Source organism: Pseudopodoces humilis, chromosome 11 (assembly GCF_049639895.1).
Source record: "Pseudopodoces humilis isolate 2021_Gansu_Grassland_sample_001 chromosome 11, ASM4963989v1, whole genome shotgun sequence".
Classification (NCBI taxonomy): Eukaryota; Metazoa; Chordata; class Aves; order Passeriformes; family Paridae; genus Pseudopodoces; species Pseudopodoces humilis.
This window is the reverse complement of record NC_142210.1, coordinates 15,522,918-15,542,754: the sequence shown is the minus strand read 5'-3', so window position 1 is coordinate 15,542,754 and position 19,837 is coordinate 15,522,918. Positions and strand designations below refer to the sequence as shown.

Here is a 19,837-nt window from a genome sequence, read left to right as displayed (position 1 = left end):
ACCAGAGTCATTACTGCAGTTGTCCGTGGTAAGGCAGGGCTCAGCTGAGCAGCACTGCTGTTCAGACTTGCTACTGCACATGAGCTTAGTTCCTGGAGCTGCTACATACCAGCCCTGATGGAAACAGAGCACCAGCCTCCCTCCAGCTGCCCAAGCTCACCCATGGCCACAATGCCACAACAGCATCATGGCTTTGCAAGAAGTCACAAGAGAAGGTGAATGTTCAAGCTTCAAAATCTTTATTAAAGCAGACAGCAGGTAATCCAGAACCCCACAAAAGAAGCTGAGTGTTCAAGCTTCAAAAATACTTTTTTCAAGCAAACAGCAGAATATCCAGAAACATCCAGAAACAGTTTAGCACCCCACAGCAGTCAGATGCCAGCACTGAGTGAGCCATCCCAACATCCCAGTAGTCACAGCTGTGCTGCCTAGCCAGGAGACAAGTTGTCTTTTGTCTCTCTCTGCTGGCCACAAAGCACAAGATTAAGTCTGACATCAAGATGCATGCAAACACCACAGTGAGGATTCCCAGACAGCAGCTCTTAAATGCCATCCAGGGAAATGTCACTAGGAAACACTTAAAACAGACAGGGCTGTAGGAAGTTAGAGAGTTAAGAGAAGTTAAGGAAGAGCAACAAGTTGCACAAGTCTGGGCATCAGGTTTCTAGAGACTGATGAAAATCCAGCCCTCCAAGCTGGTGAGCACTGAGCTCAGTAACTAGGCTGGAGGCCAGTCCCTGCCCATTCCTTGTGGAGCTCCAGCTGAACAGTGTTCTTTCCCTCAAGGACTACTGCTGGGGCTCAGGTCACTTGCTCACATTAGATTTAAATGCCAGACCAAACTGCAGAGTTTAGGTTAAAACTAAGCTGCATGTTAGGTTCAAATGCCAGATCAAACTGCAAAGTACAGGGCTGGCAACAGCCACTGGGAACAGGCAGCACAGTTTAGCAGGTGTCACACAACAGCAGTGCTCAGCTTCAGGTCACACAGCAGAGCGGCACCATTAGAAAGCTGCCACTGATTTTCCTCTCTCCATGCAACACCCAAGGGGGCAAGACTGGAATTTCCAGCCAGAACTGGAGAGTGAGCGGCCCATGCACACACACCAGCACTCTCCCAGTGCCACAGCAGGTCAGCCTCTCAAAATGTTACATGCACCCATCCGGAGCTGTGACCAGAGCCCTCCGGACAGCTGTCAGCCCCAAGCCCTACATTCACCTTTAATTCCTCAGGTCTCTGTCACTAATTTGAAGGAAGTTTAGCACACCACAGAGCACACAGTCTAACTAAGCCTAGTTTCCACTAAACACTCAAGCACCACTCCCGTGACTGGAGGCAGGAAGCCAATTCAAGACAGCACAGCTATTTGAAAAAGTTCAGCCTATGGAGAAGGAAGAGTCTAAGGATGTACATAACAGACTGAAGTTTATATCTGCATCACCACAGGAGAGTGAAAAAATAGGACTGCAGGAAATTAATCCATGTTAGATACTAACCATCAAGCTTCGCAGATGACCTTGCGTGATAAGCATAGAACAATTATGGGAAACACTGTCCCCGATAATTACGTACACCCATAGTGCAACATATGGAGGTCACTGCCTCCGATATAACACTGTGGTAGGCAAAAACTACCTTGTTCTTTACACATTATGGGAGACACTGCCCCCGATAATGTCAGTTAGGTTTCATGATACATAAGGTACTGGAAGTTTGCAGGAAGCTGCCATTTAAAAATCGTGCCAATGCCTAATCTGAGGTACAGGGAGTTTTTGTGTGTTGCCACAGGTGGAACTAGGGCTACACAGCAAGGCCCTCTGCTGGGACCAGGGCCAGGAAGGAAGCTGTGCTCCCTGGGAGAGCACATGGCATCCAGAAAGGGGAGCAGGAAGAAGTCTGAAGCCCACAGAGAGCCACAGACCCTGCAAGGAAGACACATTTCTAGTACTGGAATTTCCACCCAGGTTTTCAGTATTTCAAGGATTGCTTTGGAGCACACCTGGAGACTCACTACCAGGTTTGCAAATTCAAGTTTCTTCCAGAGGGGTGTTTTCGCCACAGAAAGCTTAATTGCTAGTTTTCCAAAACTTTTTGAAGGGCTTGTTTTGATTATTTTAAATGCAAAGTTCCAGTATCATGTTAGACTGTAATAGCAGATGCTGCTTTATTCAAAAACGACAGTATAACTGTCATAATTATGGAAGGCACTGCTTCCGATAATTATCTTCTATAAAAAAAACACACCATTTATAGTGAACACTGTCACTGATAAATAAATAAAGAAATAAATATCTCAGTGCCAAACAAGAGCCAACCTGCAAAATGACATCAGTCAAACAGGTTTTGGCGAGCAAGATACTCGATTTCACACAAGGCCCCTGAGCAGCAAGGTCTGAAGTGCCAGTTTAAAGCCATTTCTCAATGCTGCAGGACTTGCTGAGGTGCCAGCTGAGAGTATCAAGGGGACATGGAATCATCTTTGGGTCATTTTTCCCTGGGTATCGATAACCTGCCTTGGCAGAAGCGATGTCACTGGGACCCTGCTGTTGAGTAAAGGCAGGCCGGGCACTTCAGAGCTTGCTGATAATCCAGCACTTGTGGGCTATTACTACATTGTTTAATTTTTGAACTGCAGCTCTCTGCAGCTTCCTGCCAGAGAAGGGATCCTCATTATCAGTGTTCAGAGGAATCCATTCCCTGTTTTGTTACTAGGTTTAGGTGGCCAACAATTAAAAGCCTGAGTAGATGAGGTACCTCCCCATTCAAAGTACCAGTTCAGGAAACACCTGAGCTCTTAGTTTTTAAGTACACTGGAGGCAGGAAACCCCATAAGCAGCTGTACATGTCCGGTTTGGACTGTGGTTAGGTGAGAGCCTGGTCAGAGAAGACTTCATGGTAATCTTAGTAACAAATTTAAAACTGCTTCCTGTGAATTTTTCAAGGCGAGATTTAAATTTTATGCTCAACTTTGGTCAAAAACGTTTTGTTGCCAGAATATCTACAGGAAAGTAATGCCATGTTAGCAAGTGGGTTTCACTTAGGTTTCAGGAGGTTTTGTTTAGGTTTCACAATATCTAAAGTACTGGAAGTCTGCAAGAAGCTGCCATTTAAAAATCATGCCAATGCCTAATCTGAGGTACAGGGAGTTCGTGTGTTGCTACAGGTGGAACTAAATCTACACAGCAAGGCCCTCTGCTGGGGCTGGGGCCAGGAAGGAAGCTGTGCTCCTGTGAGAGCACACAGCTCTCCTGTACCTTAGATGGGTAATCCAGGTGTTTGCTGTGTCTAGATTTCATTGTCTGTATTCCAGATATCGCCCACTAAAGCATTGGCAGCTCCTTTAATGGTCCAGGTCGCCAGGGCCAGCTGCTCCTTCAGCTTGTTCACATCCACACTGGTCTTGTTGACTGCCAGCTGCTCCAGGTTCTCCAGCAGACTCTGCAGGGTGTGGCTGCCTTTGCCAAAGAAGATGTGGCGGAAGGGAGTATCTTTCGGTGAGAGGTATGGGGAGAGGAAGTCGTATTCCACCTGCAGAGGCACAAATTTAGTGTTAGACTCCCACCTCCCAAGCTTTTCTTTCCTTATCTGCCCCAACACAAGCTGCTAACCTCTGATCCCCACTAAGCCCTTTCCCACAGCAGCTCAGCAAGGGCCAGACCCTCTCTCGTGAGCAAGCTATGATGTTGCCACTATGCAAGTAGAAGAGACACCAGTCTGCACAGTGCCCATAGCCCCTTAGGGAAAGGCCCATCCCATCCCATCCAGCACTCTCTTCCTTTGTGAAGGAAGAAAAACCAGTTGAAGGTGATACCCACCTTCATCATCCTGTCATTCAGAGCTCTGCGGACAATCCTGTTTTCCCTGTCACTGTTTGCGATGTCTCTTCTCAGTGCATCTGCAGCTCGCTGGAAGTCTCCACGGGCAAAATACAGCCAGTTCAAGGTCAGCCCCAGTGCCTGCAAGGGAGGAGCTGTTAGCAAACCTGATTTTCTTCTTTTGCTGCTCTCTTACCAAAAGAAAATGTTGGGGTTTTTTTGGGTTTTTTTTTTTGGCAGTTTAGCTGAGTAGCAGAACAAGCTCCTGGCAAGCTCTTCTGAGGTCACTCCCTACCCACAGTTTCTTGCAGATTTTTAGCAGACCTTTAAATGAGATGCAAAGCTGCACTATGCTGTGAATGATAACCAGAGAAGGAATTGTTCACATCCATTTCCTCAAGAGCTCATGACATCCAGATCAGCTAAATCTGCCTGCCACAGCTACTCTGCCTGCACTGCTCCATAACAAACATCAATTCTGTTCACACTTCACTACTGTTTTACGTCTAAAGGGGAAAGGTGTCCACCCTGCTGTATCCACTGGCATGGGGCCTTATTAGCACATGGCCCCATGATCATCAGGGATTTGGTGAACTCAGAGTCCTTCTAACCTTCACATGGGAATCGAAATGCCAAAGCTTCTCCTGGAATGATAGCAATTCTTCACTGTATCTATCAAAGTCCAGGAAGAGCTCATGGTCATGGGTCAGCCTGAGAGCTATTTGTCCAGCAACTTCTGCAGCAGTAAGCATGAGAGGATACAACTTATCAGTCTTCTCTTTCAGGTTAGTCAAAGTGTCCATAGTAGTGCCCAAAAGGAAATACTCATCATCCTCCTACAAGAAAGAAGGTATTGAAGTTAGCCAAAAATGCTTTTCCAGTTAGACTTTTTTCATCTCCCACCATAGGTAACTTGTTACTTCCACAACATCCCATCTCCCTGTGCTGCTAAGCAGAGAAGACTCAAGTGGCAAAACTCCAAAGCACTGGGAAGGGAATGGAGTTATTGTACGTCATCCCTGACAGCTTCCAGTGACCAGCAAAACGTTCTGCATGTTATTTAGACCCAAAGACAGACAGACCTTTATCCCCTCAGAGTTCATTGCAGAAATGCAGGTGGGCAAATCTCACCACTTGGTCTGGTATGTGCTTGCAGCATCCTCCAACCCTTCCTGTCAGGATAACTCAAATGTTTTTGTGGAACAAGTCTGACACTAACATACCCCAAGCATTCCTAAGAGAGGCAGCTGCTATCACTACAGCTCCCAGCTGCACACCTGCAGTAACAAGACAGGCTGCTGCACTGATGTTATCCCCAAGCTATAGCAGCAGGCTGGAACAGCTTGATGAAACTACTTGCTCTGGGCAATGATATTGCTTCCACAATGCCCTTTGCTTGCTCACCAGCAGGCTGTAGAACAGTCTTTCACTGATGCAGCAACAGCATGACATCTTTCTATTGCTTTTAGCTTCTGATTCATTGACATGCTAGCCTCCAGAAAAGCAAGTGACCCTTCTCCCCAAAAACCTGCAAGTATTCAGTACTTTAGAACAGAGTCTGTAGGCCAGCCTTGTCCTAGGAGCAGTCTTGACAGCAAGTACTGCCACAGCCACCAGGTCCAGAGGCTGCACCTCCTCCCTCTGAAAGGCTCTTTCCAGGACATTGAGCTTGGACAGAACCTTTTGCTCTGCCATGCTGGAGAGCAGATACCCTTACAGCAGTCTGCATGGAATGAGCACACCAGGCAAGCACACATTACTTACATCGTAGAAACCAAATGAAACCACTGGAATTCCTGAGTAGGCCAGAAAAGGGAATGCTGCATTATCCAGATCAAGGGGAACACTGCAAAAGATAAGCACTGAGTAGTTACTAACTGGTTTGGACATCCTAGGAGAAAAGCTACAAGCTCTACGATTGAAGTTCTGAGCCAGCAGAGCTCTAGACAAGACTGAAGGAGTCCCAGCCAAATCCCTGGTCCTACCTGTCCATTCCGTGCCACTGGACAGGGAACAAGGTGCAAGGACAAGGACCTTGGTACAAGGCTGTTCCTGTCCTGCAGGAAGGTGTCTGGGCTGCCTCAGCCAGCTTGGGGCAGCACAGTTAGTGCTGTATTGTTCAGGCTTGCCTGACCCCACTTCAGAAGGTAGAGCCCACCCCAGACAACAGAATCCATATTGTTTGCTCCTTTATGGAGATCTGATTTCCCAAAGAGATGGATGAGAATACTTACACTCTCTTTATCCAGTCAGAGCCAACTCTGCTATACAGGTATCTCGGATCGTTTGCGGGGTCCTTTACCTGCACAGAGATGACAGTCACTGCACTTGTTCTGACCTCTGCTTGGGCTTCCAGACCCATCCTGGAGCTTACACTGCTGTGCAGATGCCAGAGTCATGTGTGCTCCCCTAGCATTTCTCCACACTGACACATCTGCCACTGAACTGTGGCATTTGCTGATTTTAGATTCTGCATGTGTGAACTTCAATTTCCAGAGCCCAGCTGATTTCAGACAGGGCCCTTCAGAATATCCCAGGTTTTTCTCCTAAATGGGTCTTTCTCCTCAGAAGGTGTCAAGTGGGCAAAGTGACCTGGCACAGCTCTGTCTGCTTTCAGTTCCTCCTTAAAACCACAGTCACCTTGATCAGACCAAGGTCTTCCAACTCACCCTCTTCATAGTTGCCTCTAGCAATGAATACAGCAACGGGCTAGCAGAAATCTTCACGTGTCTGGAGCCTACAAAAATGAAAGAGCATTTGACAAACTGGCACAATCAACCACCACTGCTAGAGCTGCCTGCTCCAGTTGTTCAAAGGACTTTCAACAGGCACAGGACAGTCTACTGGGATTTAGCAGAGCTGACTCCTCATGGTTTAGGCTGCATCAGCCTCCCAGCTTCAATGATAGGAGGAGAATAAATAGAGTCATGCCAATCTTCAGCCAAACACCCCCCAGCCACCTCTGGCACAGCCCCCATTCCTAGAGATTAAGGGATGTCTGTTCAAGCTATTCTAGTCCCATCCAATTTCAAGAAACTCAAAGAGTAGCAGGTTACCCAGGACTGCAGTATCCAAGTTGATGTAAGTGAAGGCTTTGGCATGCAGCGTGGTGGAGTACCCCTAGAACAAAACAAGTATTTTAATAATGAGCAGTAGCAGTCCAACACCAGGATGTGTTGGAACAACTGCACAGCCATCCTGCAGAACTCTATTAATAAATAACCATTACCTCCAACCACTCAGTAGCACCCACAGCTCCATACTCTCCCGCACTCCAGCTAGCAAAGATAATGCTGCGCCGTGGTTTGTAGTCATCTGTAAAGACAGAGAGAGACTGAGATGTCTGCCCTTCCCCCATGGAGATGCAGATTAGCACTGCAGGCCTGGGATGATGAATTGCCCACTCCTCAGACAGCGCTGCTGCAGAGAAATGTGCACATTGCATGGACACTGTACCCTGCCCCCACATGCTGCAGAGCTGCGCAGGAGAACAATGCTGTCTGCATTTTCAATGTTTTGTTTAGCTGCCTGAGCCCAAAATTAACCCTGGAGACATGTGTGCTCACACTAATTGCCACCATACAGTCCCCAGTGCTCCAGCTGGTCAGACGCTTCAGAGACGTCCCACTTTGGGCCTGGCTGTCCAACAGATAGCTCAAGTTTAAAGTTTGGGTCCTCTGTTATCCAAGGACACTCTTGTATTTGAGCCATGCCAGATATAGGCAGGCAGTCCCAGGAAAGCGAATGCTCACTGCAGACAAGTTGTATTGGACGAGTAATGGCCTCTCAGGAAGCTTTGTCAGATTCCCTACACCTTCTTAAGGACTGCTTTGCAATTGGGCTCTCCAGTGGTAACACAGAGAGCTGGACCTGCATCTCCTCCCACCCTTGTGCTTTTGTTCACAAATATTTACCATTTTTCACCATGTCCGAGATCACCTGGGCAAGCTCTAACAGGATGGCAGTGCCAACACCAGCCTTGGCTGCTCCTGGCCCCCAAGAGTCTCTCTGGGCTCCGATCACAACGTACCGATCTGTAAAGGAGACACCATCAAGACCTGAGCTGCAAGCTTCAGATTGCAAATACCATTTATGAGAAGAGCAGCTTTCAGCTTCTGTACTAGGGAGAGAGTATGCAGTCTGATCCCTGAATCTGGCACACTCAGTGCTTTCATTTAGCTTTTCCCTGGCAGCACAGTTCAGATTTCTCTTTGATCCTCAGGGGAAGGCCTTGGATCTGCTGAGAAAGAACTGTCATCTGTCTGGGAGCAGCTGTCACATTCCATAGACCACAGAAGAGGAAGGGTTCCTTTCAAGACTGAGCCACAATACAGCTGCTGTTACCTGGTTCTTCAAATCCCTTGATAACACCAAAGATGTTCAGAATCTTCCTATCCACCATAATGTTGTTCACAGTCAGTTTCACTGTCATGTTGCTGCTGCTGCTCACTGTCACCTTACATCCCACGATACCAGATGTCCACTCCTGAGGGCATTTTTCCCCATCCATTTTTCTGAGAGAAAAAGGAAGATCCTTTGAACTCATTATCCAGCTCTGACCTAATTTAGCTGTTGTGTGAAAAATGCACACCTGCAACTGCAGGTGCAACCTTGTTCAGGGCCTGCCTAGGAGAGAGTTTGCAGTTCTGTACTGCTAATTATGCAGGGAGGGGTAGAATATAGAGGCCAAGAGGAATCCAACACTAGATTAAGTTGAATCTTTAATACATGAGACATGGACACAAGTAACTCTTCTCCAGCCAGTTCCAGAACATGCTCCCTGCCACACACAGCAGAGAGCAGCAGAGAGCTCTCTGTCTCACAGCATCTCACACCACCCTCACTCCTGCAAGAGGCCACAGCACCTCAGCCTGCAACACAGGAGAAACACCTACCCGAATAGTTTGGCTGCTGTTTCTCTAGAGATAGTTTGAACAGGAATATGAGGTAGTCCAGAAGATTCCACTGGTGGGAACTGGGTGTGGTTGAAAGAAGGGAAGCCTGGGGTGAAAGGGTCTCCAGTTCCAAGGTGGGCCTGTGAAAAGCAAGAGAAGACCTCATCTCACCAGAGTCCAACAGTTTTCATCTACACAAGGATGCTGCTGAGCCAGAGGCCTGCAGGACTGCCCCAGGCTGCAGCCCACAGCCAGAGGCTCTCCAATTCAAACGGGGGAAGCAGTTACATACTCACATGTCCAAAGGGGACATATGAATCTGCCTTCTTGCCATTTGAGGGGTCCAGGTACATCAGGGCACCAACTGCTCCTTCCTTTCTGGCATTTGCAACCTGTAGCAAAGAGAAACATTAACTGCACATCTGTACTGCAAGCAAGGGGAGTCCAGGCAAGAACATGGAGTAACGGTGTGAAGGGTTGTGCTTCTCAGTGCCCAACTCCACAACAGATTTTAACAGCTACCTGACAGGTACATAAGGCAGCTGAATCCCAGCAGATCAGCCCTACTCCAGGCATGTCTAACATTCTTCTGAACAGTTAGGACACACCACAGTGTCTCAGTCTATGATTCTTTCAGCTCATACTTGCTCCTGGAGCAGCTTAAAATTTAATGTTATTTAATTTTGATTATGCTCCATCTGTTTTCCCAAGATGACATTAGTCTCAAGACAAGCAGCCACTGGAGGCTCATCTTCACACGGAAAATAGAGGCAGAGTGGACCAGCCAGGTCCCTTTTAACACACCTACAGCCCAGCTCTGGTATGCCACTGGTACAAACACTCTTGTAAGGCTAGACACCACTTTGAAAAGTGGGAAAGGGACTGGAGAACCAGTGATCATATTTTTTGGAAGCACTTTCCAGCACTGCCTCTGTCGGATGCCTGCAGACAGGCTGAGTCCAACTGTAAAGGGTCCTGTGCCACAGCCCCCCCAAAAGCACCCATTTGTGGGGCAGCTCTGGATCAGCTATGGAACAGGCTTGCATACAGAAACACTTGGAGCCTTTAGGCTGCTTGGCTACTTGGTTCTATTCTCAATAGAGGGAACACTACAGCAGCATGCAAGGTCACCAGCTGCACACACAGTGCCAGCACTGCCATGCGGTTCAAGGGAACAGTCAGCAACGGCCAAAATGGCACACTACAGCCAAGCTTTGAAAGTACCTGGTTACAGCAGCAACGGGTGTCCTGGAGGCAAGGCTGTCCTGCTTTTAGCAACCTTATGGCTGTATCTAGTGACATTAGCCAGCTCTGCTCCCAGGCTGCCTCCCAGCCCCACCACTCCAGAGGCCTGGTTGTTCCAGCAAACTGCTTAAGGCCAAGAAGAATGGCACCATGAACAGCAACAAGCTCGGCTCAGCCTCAGTATCCAGACCTGCATGTGGAGCCTTAGTGCAAACAAGCAAGACCAGGCCTGCAGAACAATCCTACATACATGAGTTCTACAGACCTGAAGACAGACATATCTCTGCGCCTCTAAGAGTAGGAAGCATAGCTTCCTGTTGCCAAGTCTAGCCAGGCTTTGGGGCAGACACTGCTTACCTTCTCAGCAAGGGTTATTTTTCCAGCTTTGAAGATGATTATAGTTCCTTTCATTGGAATACCCACATTTCGGAGCTTCTGAAAATCCTCTTTCTCCCCGTAGTTCACATAGATGGGTTTGCCCTGCAACAGAAACACTGGTTATGAATGCAGCACTCCTAAATCAGTAAGATACCTGAAACAGCCTACAGAGTCACTGTAAACAGTAGGGAGCTGAAGCTCACCAATGTAAACTGATCCAGTACAAGATGCCTGTTGGAGCAGCACTTCTGCCAAGGTTCCTGTCTGGATTCCAGCAGGGAAGTTTAAAGTTACTTCTGCATCTTGCTGCAGTATGAATACTGTGTGGGCCCATTCCTCTCCCCACTCTGACCACCCCACTCAGCTCTCTTAACTGGGGAGGGCTTTATACACTCTGTATCTTCAAGGGACTTATTTTTCAAGTGTACAAACACGTTTCCAGGATCCTCCTGGAGTCACTTACAGTAACTGTGCCGCTCTTGCTGTATGCCACATATGCATCAGGGCTCTCCAACAACTCTTCTCGACCATTTTCTATAATGGACACTTGGTTGTTGCTACTGTTAAACATAGAGAGACAGCGTTATACTCTTTCACACAAGAACTTAATTAGCTCAGTATTCTGACTGTATTCAGTCTGTGCTCTAGCAATTCTGATCAAGACAATGGAACCTGAAACAGGCAGACTCATCCCAGTACTTCCATGCAAAAGTCTCTGGAGTTGGTCAGAGACATTAATGAAGGCTGATTTCTAAGACAAGTAGCGGAAAGAATCTCTGCTTCCAAGTCACCTCCTAAGAGAAGCTAAGCAAACGCATTTTCCCTGACAAAAAGGGGCAAGCAAGACACGAGGGTGTGAGCTGTCAGACAACATAATGCCGGTTGACACCCTCCTGAGCTACTGGAGGAGCCACTGCCAGTTGTGCAACTCTGTCTGTGTGACAAGACAGAGTCACCTGTGCTAGCAGTTTTAGACACAGGAAATCTGCCTTTCAGCTGAGGTTTCACTCAAGTTTGTTTTGTCTCCACTTCCTAAGCATACTTGGAGGAAACAGCTGCCCTAGGAAACATCCAGAGTGTTGCTACCAGACCCTCTGGATTTATAAAGCCTGAGAAGAGGCAGGAGCAGTTATTCCTTGGCTAGATTGAGGTTGACTTTGTAGAGTGGTAACTGGCTCACAATTTTCACATCATTTTCAGCAGGAATCACACATTTGCTGAGGACTACAGGTACCCATGCTATATGGACGAGATGTGCATCTCTTCATTAACATACCTGCCTTTATCCTGCAGCCTAACGTAGTGCTCATCGTTCCACACGTCATCCAAACGGAAGCTAGTGAATTGCTCATGAATGCGTCTGGCAGTGTTCTCATCTTCAGTCTTGCCAGCTTCAAAAGAATTCTTACCTTCTCTTTGCCTGTAGGCAACAGATACATGTGTAGCTTAGTCTACAGCACCAGGCTGCACTGCAGCGTGCAAAGCCATTTAAGCCCGAGTTTACAACATGCCACCCTACATCACCTATAAGGCCCTTATTCTCCAAATAAGCTCAAGTTCTGTTCACAGGCTGCACCTCTCTCAAAGCTCTAGATAAACTTTCTGGAACTGTTACCTCAGGTTGTTCTCAAGACGTGAAGCTGACAGTTTAGCTGTCAACATGTTTCTGAGATCAGGCCAGTATAAGATACGTGGTCCAGGAACCTCTTCTTCCTCTGTTCCATCATCTGAGAAGTAAGATGCAGTAGGAGTCATCTCGCAGTTGCCACTTCCATCCAGACACCTGTTAACCCTCTGCATTCGTCCACGATAACTCAAGTAGCCGATCAGAAACCCTGTGGAAAGAATAGGTGTTTCTTTGTGCTGCAGAAAGATGATTGAACCCCACCACACAAGCTTCACAGCTTAAGATGCATGCTCTCACCATTTTTGATGAGCTGGCTTACCCAAGGACAGATAGAAATATGCAGCCTGACATTTTGCCTGAGCTGGCATGTTTTAAGGGCACTGTAAATCTGATCCTGCACTTGGCAGCTCCTCCAGCACCACTTGGGAAGGAGAATGCTCACTTTAGGCCAATGGCATTGTTAAAACCTTAAGAGACAAGTACCAAAGGCTTTACTCATCTGTTGGCCCGCATCTCTACAGACGTGTTAGGAGTTAATGGAGGGAAAACCAAAACTTTGACATGGACCAGTTTTCCCTTTAGCTAAGTCACAGTTACACTATCAAACATCACAATTCTTTGTGCCAATGCTGTACCATAAGTTTGAGCTAGACATACTTGGTGACAAGAGGCTGTGGCCTGGATCCCAGTTGTTGAATTATGTCCCAAAACAATACAGATTCACATCAACAACCTCGGATTATGTTCAATTCCAGAGTCCACTTCATGAAGTTGTCTCCCTCACTTCCTTACCAATCAAAAGGAGGAGAACAGCTGCCATGATTATGAAGCAGAGGTTCTTGCCATTCCTCCGTGGAGGAGGCATGCTGGCATGCAGGTGGTCTGGTCTCCCAATTTCCCCTCCTTCCTCCTCATCAGCAGCCAGCTTCATCTCCACGTGGCTGTTGTCTCCATCCATTTGCCGGGCAATGCTGAAGCGTGTGTATGACGTTGGCTCGCCACCAAACTGTGGAAAGGCAGTCATGTGATGGAAGAGTTGGCTATGCCAGCCTACAGTCCCTGCACCTCTGCTCCAGCCCAAACTCTGCTGGTCCATCTGCAGCTGCTCCAGTGCAGTGAGCCTTTGGTCTATCAGTAAGTCAAGCTGAATGCTTTAAACACGGTTAAGACTCAGACACACTCAGGCTCTCCAAAATCTATTTAGATTCCATTTACCCTACACAAGTTTGGAGCCACACTGATCAGAGTCTAGCCTGGAGTCTGTTACAGATATGAAGCAGCCAATGGCATCGGCATTTCCCATGTGACCCCACGGCTGAGGCAAATTCAATCAGAAACTCCTGGTCTCAGTCAGCAGAGCACAGTTCAGACTTGAATGTGGACAGTTTACACTCTGATGAAGACAGGAAAGGGGAAGCAACCATCCATAGCTGTGCCTTTCAGCCACATCCACTTTGATGTAAATACTCTCATCCAACACCCAGATAATTTTGTATTAAACTCCCTTAAGGCTACACTTAAATTACACTATTACGCATATGGTAGTATTACAGAGCAGCCAGGTTGAAGAGACATGACCCATGGGCATTATGCTACCTCAGCTAACATGAAAACTGAGGCTACATCTCTTGCACTGACCAACAACTGGCACTGTTTGACAGGTTTTTACCAGTGTCCAAGCAGAGCTTCCAGTCTGGAGCCCACTTTTCTAAACAGGTGCAAGGCACAGCCCAGCCCCCCGCAGAACAGCAGCCTGTGCACAAGGCAGCTACTCAGATTAACTCAATTCCAGGCATAGCCAGCCACTGGCTGAACCACTCAGCTTCCATTAGAAACGCTGAAATTGCCTGCAGCCATGGTTGTGCTGGGGAGTAGAGTGAAACTGGCTAAAAGGCCAAAGGAATAGCTTTGGGAACAGCACTCTCCTCTGTACTGGAGAAGCAGCTGGTAACAAGCACCTAAACCCTGTTACAACCTCAGCAGCTCATCCACAGTTCTCAGCTCACTCTCAAACTGCGTGTCAAAGCTAGAAGTGAAGAGACCAGGTATCTGCTTGCCTGGACAAAAGAAACCAATGTTGTTTCAGACCCGCAGCTCCACTCTGACCCACGCTACCCACAGTGAAGTGGCTGCCTGCTCGTATTTTGGAAAGGGCAACACTGAAGTCTGTCCTAACACTCCCTCTGCTCATCTGCTCCACAACTTGGATTCCCTCACATGCCACTGGAGGAGGCATGTCCTAACACAGAAGACATGCTCCAACCCCACATATCCTCCATTCTTGTTCAGAGACCAAACCACCACACTTGCAGTCCTAGCCTCGGGTCATTTCACAATCCAACTTCTCTAGGACCTGCAGGCTTGGCTGAACAAGTTCAGAAGTATCTCCTCCTGCACATTTGTTTCAAGCACAGGTTGCTTTCAAAAGGTGGACTTTTGTTTGAATTCCCACCACCCAAGTAACAATAGAACACATGCTGATTGTCCCAGTAGACATTTGAATGGCTTCCTCAGCAGCACTTCCTTCTGCAACTTTGTTCAAGGCCTGCCCCCCCTTTCTTACCAGCTCTCAGAGATCCAAAACACGATAGCAGTTGATAACTCCACCAGCACTGAACTGCTTGAGCCACTTCCTTATCATGGCCAGCTATTTGCAGTGACATTTGGCTCACCACCCACACAGCAGCACCTAACACTGCTTTGGATTTATCATCTTCTCCAATACTGATAAGTAGTGATATTTTTTGAATAAATATAGCTCACTACTCATCAAGTATCTTTCATACACTTCCATCAACACAGCCACCTGTTGCACAGGATAGCTATACTCAATTCTATAATCCATGCATGTTCAAGTAGATAACGAACTACACGTAAAAATATAAAAAGAATATTAGACAATCTCATACACAGATGTTATTGAACCTTTCTTCTGCAGTATCGTCAGCCCACCAAGAGACAAACAGCATTGGGGTATTATGTCTTACCAAGTTAAAGATTGCTGCTCTGGCATGGTCCATTGCCTTCTGGACAAATGCAAACCAACTTCACCAAATCCCTAGAAGTCCAGAATATAACAAGTCAGGTTAGGCTGTTCTCCTACCACCACATTACATGGCTGAGGTCAGTTACTGCCACTGCTTGCCCGTGGATTTTCTGTACAAACTTCCACATAAGTCACTACATTAGTGAACCTCCATCAACCTTGAACGCAACCTGAAAGTTCCCACGGCAATTATAAGCTCCAATGAACACATCGCCTCTTTCTGTTGAACTCTGGGTAGTGACAGGTGTATAAATGAGGAATACAGTCTCCAATGGCTAACTTCAGCCAAGGGTCTTATTAATGGTGGGAACATCTCCATTCAGGGAGTGCTGGCAAGAGGCATTTACTCAACCATGACAATGGACTCCAGCTATCTAAGGTGTCTGGGGTCTGTCTCAATGTCAGGAAGAGTCCAATTGGCAGAAAGAAGTGGCAGAAGCCCAAAAGGCAAAGCAGCACAAACTCCAACCCTGACCAAACACTTTTAACATGAACATCCCTCCTACATGGCTGTGTTCTGTACAACTTTGCAAAGGCAATTTCTGTTTTGAAAAGTCTCTGAAAATCACTAAGTGAATCTCTCCAAAATAATTTCAGCAAGTTTTAAAATTCTAAGTTCCGTTCTCTGTAAACGGCAAACATATCTGAAAGATGAATTGCAACCGATTTACTTCTCCATTTCTTCCTGAAAAGGGTCTGCAATTTAGTGAGTGACTAGACAGATGCTGAGGTTGAGAACAAGCAACCGAGTATGCCCTCAAGCAGCGCTGCTAAGTAATGGCTCTGGTCTTCAGGTGTACGTGGATTAGCTCTACACCTGGGAGTCTGCAAGGTTCTATTCAGAGATCAAAGGTTAACCGTGGCCATTTCTTATTTCACCTTTTATTCTGTGCAAGAACACGTGGAGATGAAAAAGCCGACAGATTTGAGAAGCCTTTCCCAAGTGACAACCTGAGGCCGCAGGCCCCCACCAGGGCAGGACTGGACTGAGCATGTGGAGGGTCTGCTGAAAGGAAACCCGGGAAGGCGCAGGGAAGCACAAAGGGCCTGCGGGCATCGCACCTGGCAGGGATGCTGGCCGAGTACACGATGCCTCCCCGAGGCCCTCCAGCCAGGCCCCAGTCTTTCAGAAATAAGGCAAGGAGAACAGCGAGCACGTTTGAGCAGCCGCACCGCGAGGCTGGGCGGCCCCGATATCGCTCACAGGGCCCAGCTGCGGACCGCCAGATAAGCGGTGCGGGCGATACGCGGCCGGCGGCGGGCACGTCTGAGCCGCGGGCGATGCGCGGGGCCGCGCTCCCCTCAAGGTCAGTGGGCACCGCCACATGCGGCGCGGCCGCGTGCCGCCGCCAGGGCCCCTGCGCCCGCCGCCGCCCCTCCGGCTCCGCGCCGCCTCCCCCCGTCCTGCCCTCCCTCCCCGCGTCCTGCCCTCCCTCCCCGCGTCCTGCCCTCCCCGCTCCCCGGCCTGCCGCTCCCGCCGCGGCCCCGTGCCCGCTCACCCGCAGCCGCTCCCCCGCCGCGCCGGGCTCGATCTGCGGCGCCCGTAGTGTCAACGCCTTTCGCGGCCGGCCCAGGCCCGGCCCACGCCGCCCGGAACGCCCCAATCTCCGAGATCGGCAGAGCCGGGCCCCGCCTCCCCGCCCCGCTCCGCTCCGCCACTCGGCACACTGCAGTGGGCACGTCCCTCTCTCTGCGGCCGCGGGTCCATGTGCCTGGCCGCACTGCCCCCTCAGCTCTGTGCCCTGCCTGGCCTTGCTGCCGAGAGGAACGCAGGGAAGCACAGAATCATGACCTCCAAGATCATCCAGTCCAACCATCAACCCACTGTAACCCAGGCACCTTTTAAGCACTTGCACGGATCATGACTCCATCACCTCTCTAGGAAACTTATTCCAGTGCCTGACCACCCTAACGGTGAAAAACAATTTTCTAATACCTAATCTGAATCTCCCATTTCAGCTAAAGGCCATTTCCTCTAATTCTCGCACTGTAGGCATGACAGAAGAGACTGGTTCCCTCCTCACTATGACCTGCTTCCATTATAAAGAATGAAGCTGAATACTTTATAATTTGCCTTTAGGTGCCCTTGGTACGGTGGAGAAGCCGCTTGCTAAGTGGCATGTGTTTCACTGGGTGCACACCAAATCCCAGCTTCCCCACAGGAAGGGCTGGAAGTGGGGCAGAGAGATGAGGTTAACATCTCTTTGTGGGGTACATGCTTGTACCGCAGTAGGAGTGGGTCACAGATTCAGCATTCCCATCCTCTCAGCATTTTGAGGGATGAGGACAGGAAAAATGTTTTCCTCCCTGGGTGGTGCAAACCAGACACAGAACTTGCTCTGGCTTGGGAAGCCCTCAGCATCCTCAGGTCCCAGCAAGCCACACATGCTCAGGGCTGCCTTTTTAGATCTGAATGGGCAGAGACGCCCGAGGTGCCTTTCCTTGTATTGCTATTTTATATTATATATTATTGCATGGCAGGTATTACGACTTCCAGCCCCTAACCACAAGAAGTATGGACAGCCCACACCAGGACACAGGCTGCCTGTGGCCCACTGTAAGAGAAGTCACTGCTTCCAGCCTCAGTCCTTCAGCTCAGAGCATCCCTCAAAAGCATGTCACAACTCAGGAATGCTTCAAGGTTCGTGTGTGCACGTGTCCTGCAGTACTGTGCTCATTTGTTCTTTGCTCATTAGAAAAATTAATCAGTAGACCCGGATTATTGCCTCAAATCCTCTCCCAGGAAAGAAGGATGGGAGCAGAAAGTTTGTTGTTTGGCAGAACACATGACTGCAAAGAGGATTATGTTTGGTGAAAAGCAATACATTCCTGTGTTGATAAAAGGGGGATTAACTAGACCTGAAATTCGGCATGGACGTCTGGAGACACGTCTGTAAAGTGTCTCTCAGGCCAGATGTGCTGGCAGACCTGCTAGTTCTGTTTACCAGAGGAGGTCTGAGCCACTGCCCAGGCTCTCTCTTCTCCAGGTTCATCCCTCACCAGCTGTGGTGATGCCAGTCATGGGAGGGAAAACTCTTGTCACTTGGCATGTGGCTGGCCCGTGGGATGTAGTGCTGGCTGGTGCCTTGGTGGAAGCCCAAGGTGTAAGAGGGTTCAGAACGAAGTTTAGATCAGTCCTGCAAGCTGGATGCTCTGATCATTTCTCATCAGGACAGCCTGGATGCAGCCTGCTGCTCAGCAAAGTGTAACCCGGGGAAAGCAGCTCTGCCCTGTATTTTATGTTCCTCCTGGGCTCCCCCCACCAAGCCCTCACCTTCCTTTACCAGCGCACACCGTGCCAGGCGCAGGGCAGCGATTCCACACCGAGGTCCTGCCAAAGGAGTGACACCTGCAGGAAAGCTCAGGTTCTGAACGTTCCCTGGAGCAATGCCGCAATGCAAGCGAGGAAGGCGGCAGTCGGATTTGTTCCTCCCCGTGGCCTCGGTTCGCTGTGCCTCCCTTCCGGCTATAGCAGGGGAGGTGCTGCGCCGCGCCAGCCCCGACGTGCCCTGGCAGAGACTTGCTGCAGGTGTTTTCCGTTCCCGATCACAACGTGCGTGTGCCGAGCAATCAGTTCCCCATTTCTACACTTGCCAGGAAAAAGAGAAGAAAGCTGACATTCTAGAAACTCAGACATTTTTGCACCTCAGCTGGTGTTGAAAGTGAAATACCTTAAAATGAGGTTTCTTCAAAGGCCATGTTGTGTACCCGTGAGCAGTGGAGCACCCTTCACCTTGCAAGTGACTGGGACTTGGCTGGTTATCGGTGCTTGGTGGCTGGTGCCACCTCTCTCAGGGACACCTGCTGTTCACACAGAGGTGCCTCTACTGCCGGTGATGCCGAGCCCAGGTGCTCAGGCTGCCCAGCCCAACCAAAAATTTTTTGCTCTCCCAGAGAGCAAAAACTGGGAAATAGATGAAGAGGAAAGAGGATGTAGGATTGGTTACTGCTGACTTCTGATCTGTCTTCCCAGCATCAGGGTGTTCCTCCTCATTGTGGCTTGGCTTGGCTATTTTAGGACATGTCCTTGTGTCTCCTGAACTCCTGGTGGGCTTGTGAGTCCTCTGACTCGACTCAAATTACTCCACATGCTTTTGTACAATATCTCATGATATGCCAGTGTCCTTCCTCTGGGATTAATGCTGAGAACATGAGATCAAAATGTGGGAAGGAAAACATGGTTTCACTTCAGTTTTGCAGCATGGGGGACCCTTGTGTGACCAGTTGTGTAACCCATGTTAAAAGCAGCCAAAACACATGCAGCTCTGAGGTTAGCTGGAATGGTGCTAGAAATGTCTAGGTTGTGAGTTTGATCCCTACATAGGCCATTCACATAAGAGTTGGATTTGGTGATCCTTGTTGGTCCCTTCCAACTCAGAATACTCTCTTCTTTTCCAGCAGTTTATCATGAACAATGTTGTGAGGTGACTTGAGCACTTCTTTGGTAAGAAATACTGCAACTAACATGACTCTTCAGTCTGGAAGGGAGAGCTGAGGACCAGGTGCTGGAGTGTGGTGCTGAATTGGATCTGCTGTTGGGCTGAGGCCAAGGGTTGTGGGACATGCAGTGGTCTGTGGGGTCACAGGCACAGGGCTCCCATTGGCGGTGCACTCCATGGAACAGGGGCTGTGGGGCATTCCAGGCACCCCAGGGTACAGCGCCAGAGAAGCAACAGGCATCTGGGGACAAAAGAAAGACTTTGATCTTCTGCCCTGAATGGCAACTGCTTCCTCTGGATCCCAGCCACTCAGAGGAGTGGCAGTGCCAGCTCCTGCCTTCCTGGGAGCAGGTTTGAGGGATACACTGTGCTCCCTGGTCACCTCATGGGT

At 48.9% G+C, this 19,837-nt stretch overlaps 1 protein-coding gene across 3 annotated transcripts; it reads right to left on the bottom strand.

The window, feature by feature from the left end:
- Positions 1–222: 222 nt before the first annotated feature.
- Positions 223–18,459, bottom strand: TFRC (transferrin receptor). 3 transcript variants are annotated; one of them, XM_014254444.2, is made up of 19 exons: positions 18,282–18,459; positions 14,949–15,019; positions 12,754–12,967; positions 11,950–12,169; positions 11,611–11,754; positions 10,798–10,894; positions 10,314–10,436; positions 9,008–9,103; positions 8,712–8,851; positions 8,161–8,330; positions 7,731–7,850; positions 7,046–7,131; positions 6,873–6,936; positions 6,486–6,553; positions 6,051–6,118; positions 5,581–5,662; positions 4,428–4,652; positions 3,817–3,957; positions 223–3,529 (listed from the first exon to the last, which is right to left on the bottom strand). In XM_014254444.2, the coding sequence occupies exons 2-19, from the start codon at positions 14,979–14,981 to the stop codon at positions 3,287–3,289; spliced, it is 2,334 nt and encodes a 777-aa protein (XP_014109919.1). In that variant the 5' UTR covers positions 14,982–15,019; positions 18,282–18,459; the 3' UTR covers positions 223–3,286. The 3 variants fall into 3 exon arrangements, with proteins under 3 accessions (XP_014109919.1, XP_005525050.1, XP_087917103.1); XM_005524993.3 differs by lacking the exon at positions 18,282–18,459 and adding an exon at positions 16,507–16,587; XM_088060977.1 differs by lacking the exons at positions 14,949–15,019; positions 18,282–18,459 and adding an exon at positions 16,507–16,578.
- Between the last annotated feature and the right edge of the window lie 1,378 nt (positions 18,460–19,837).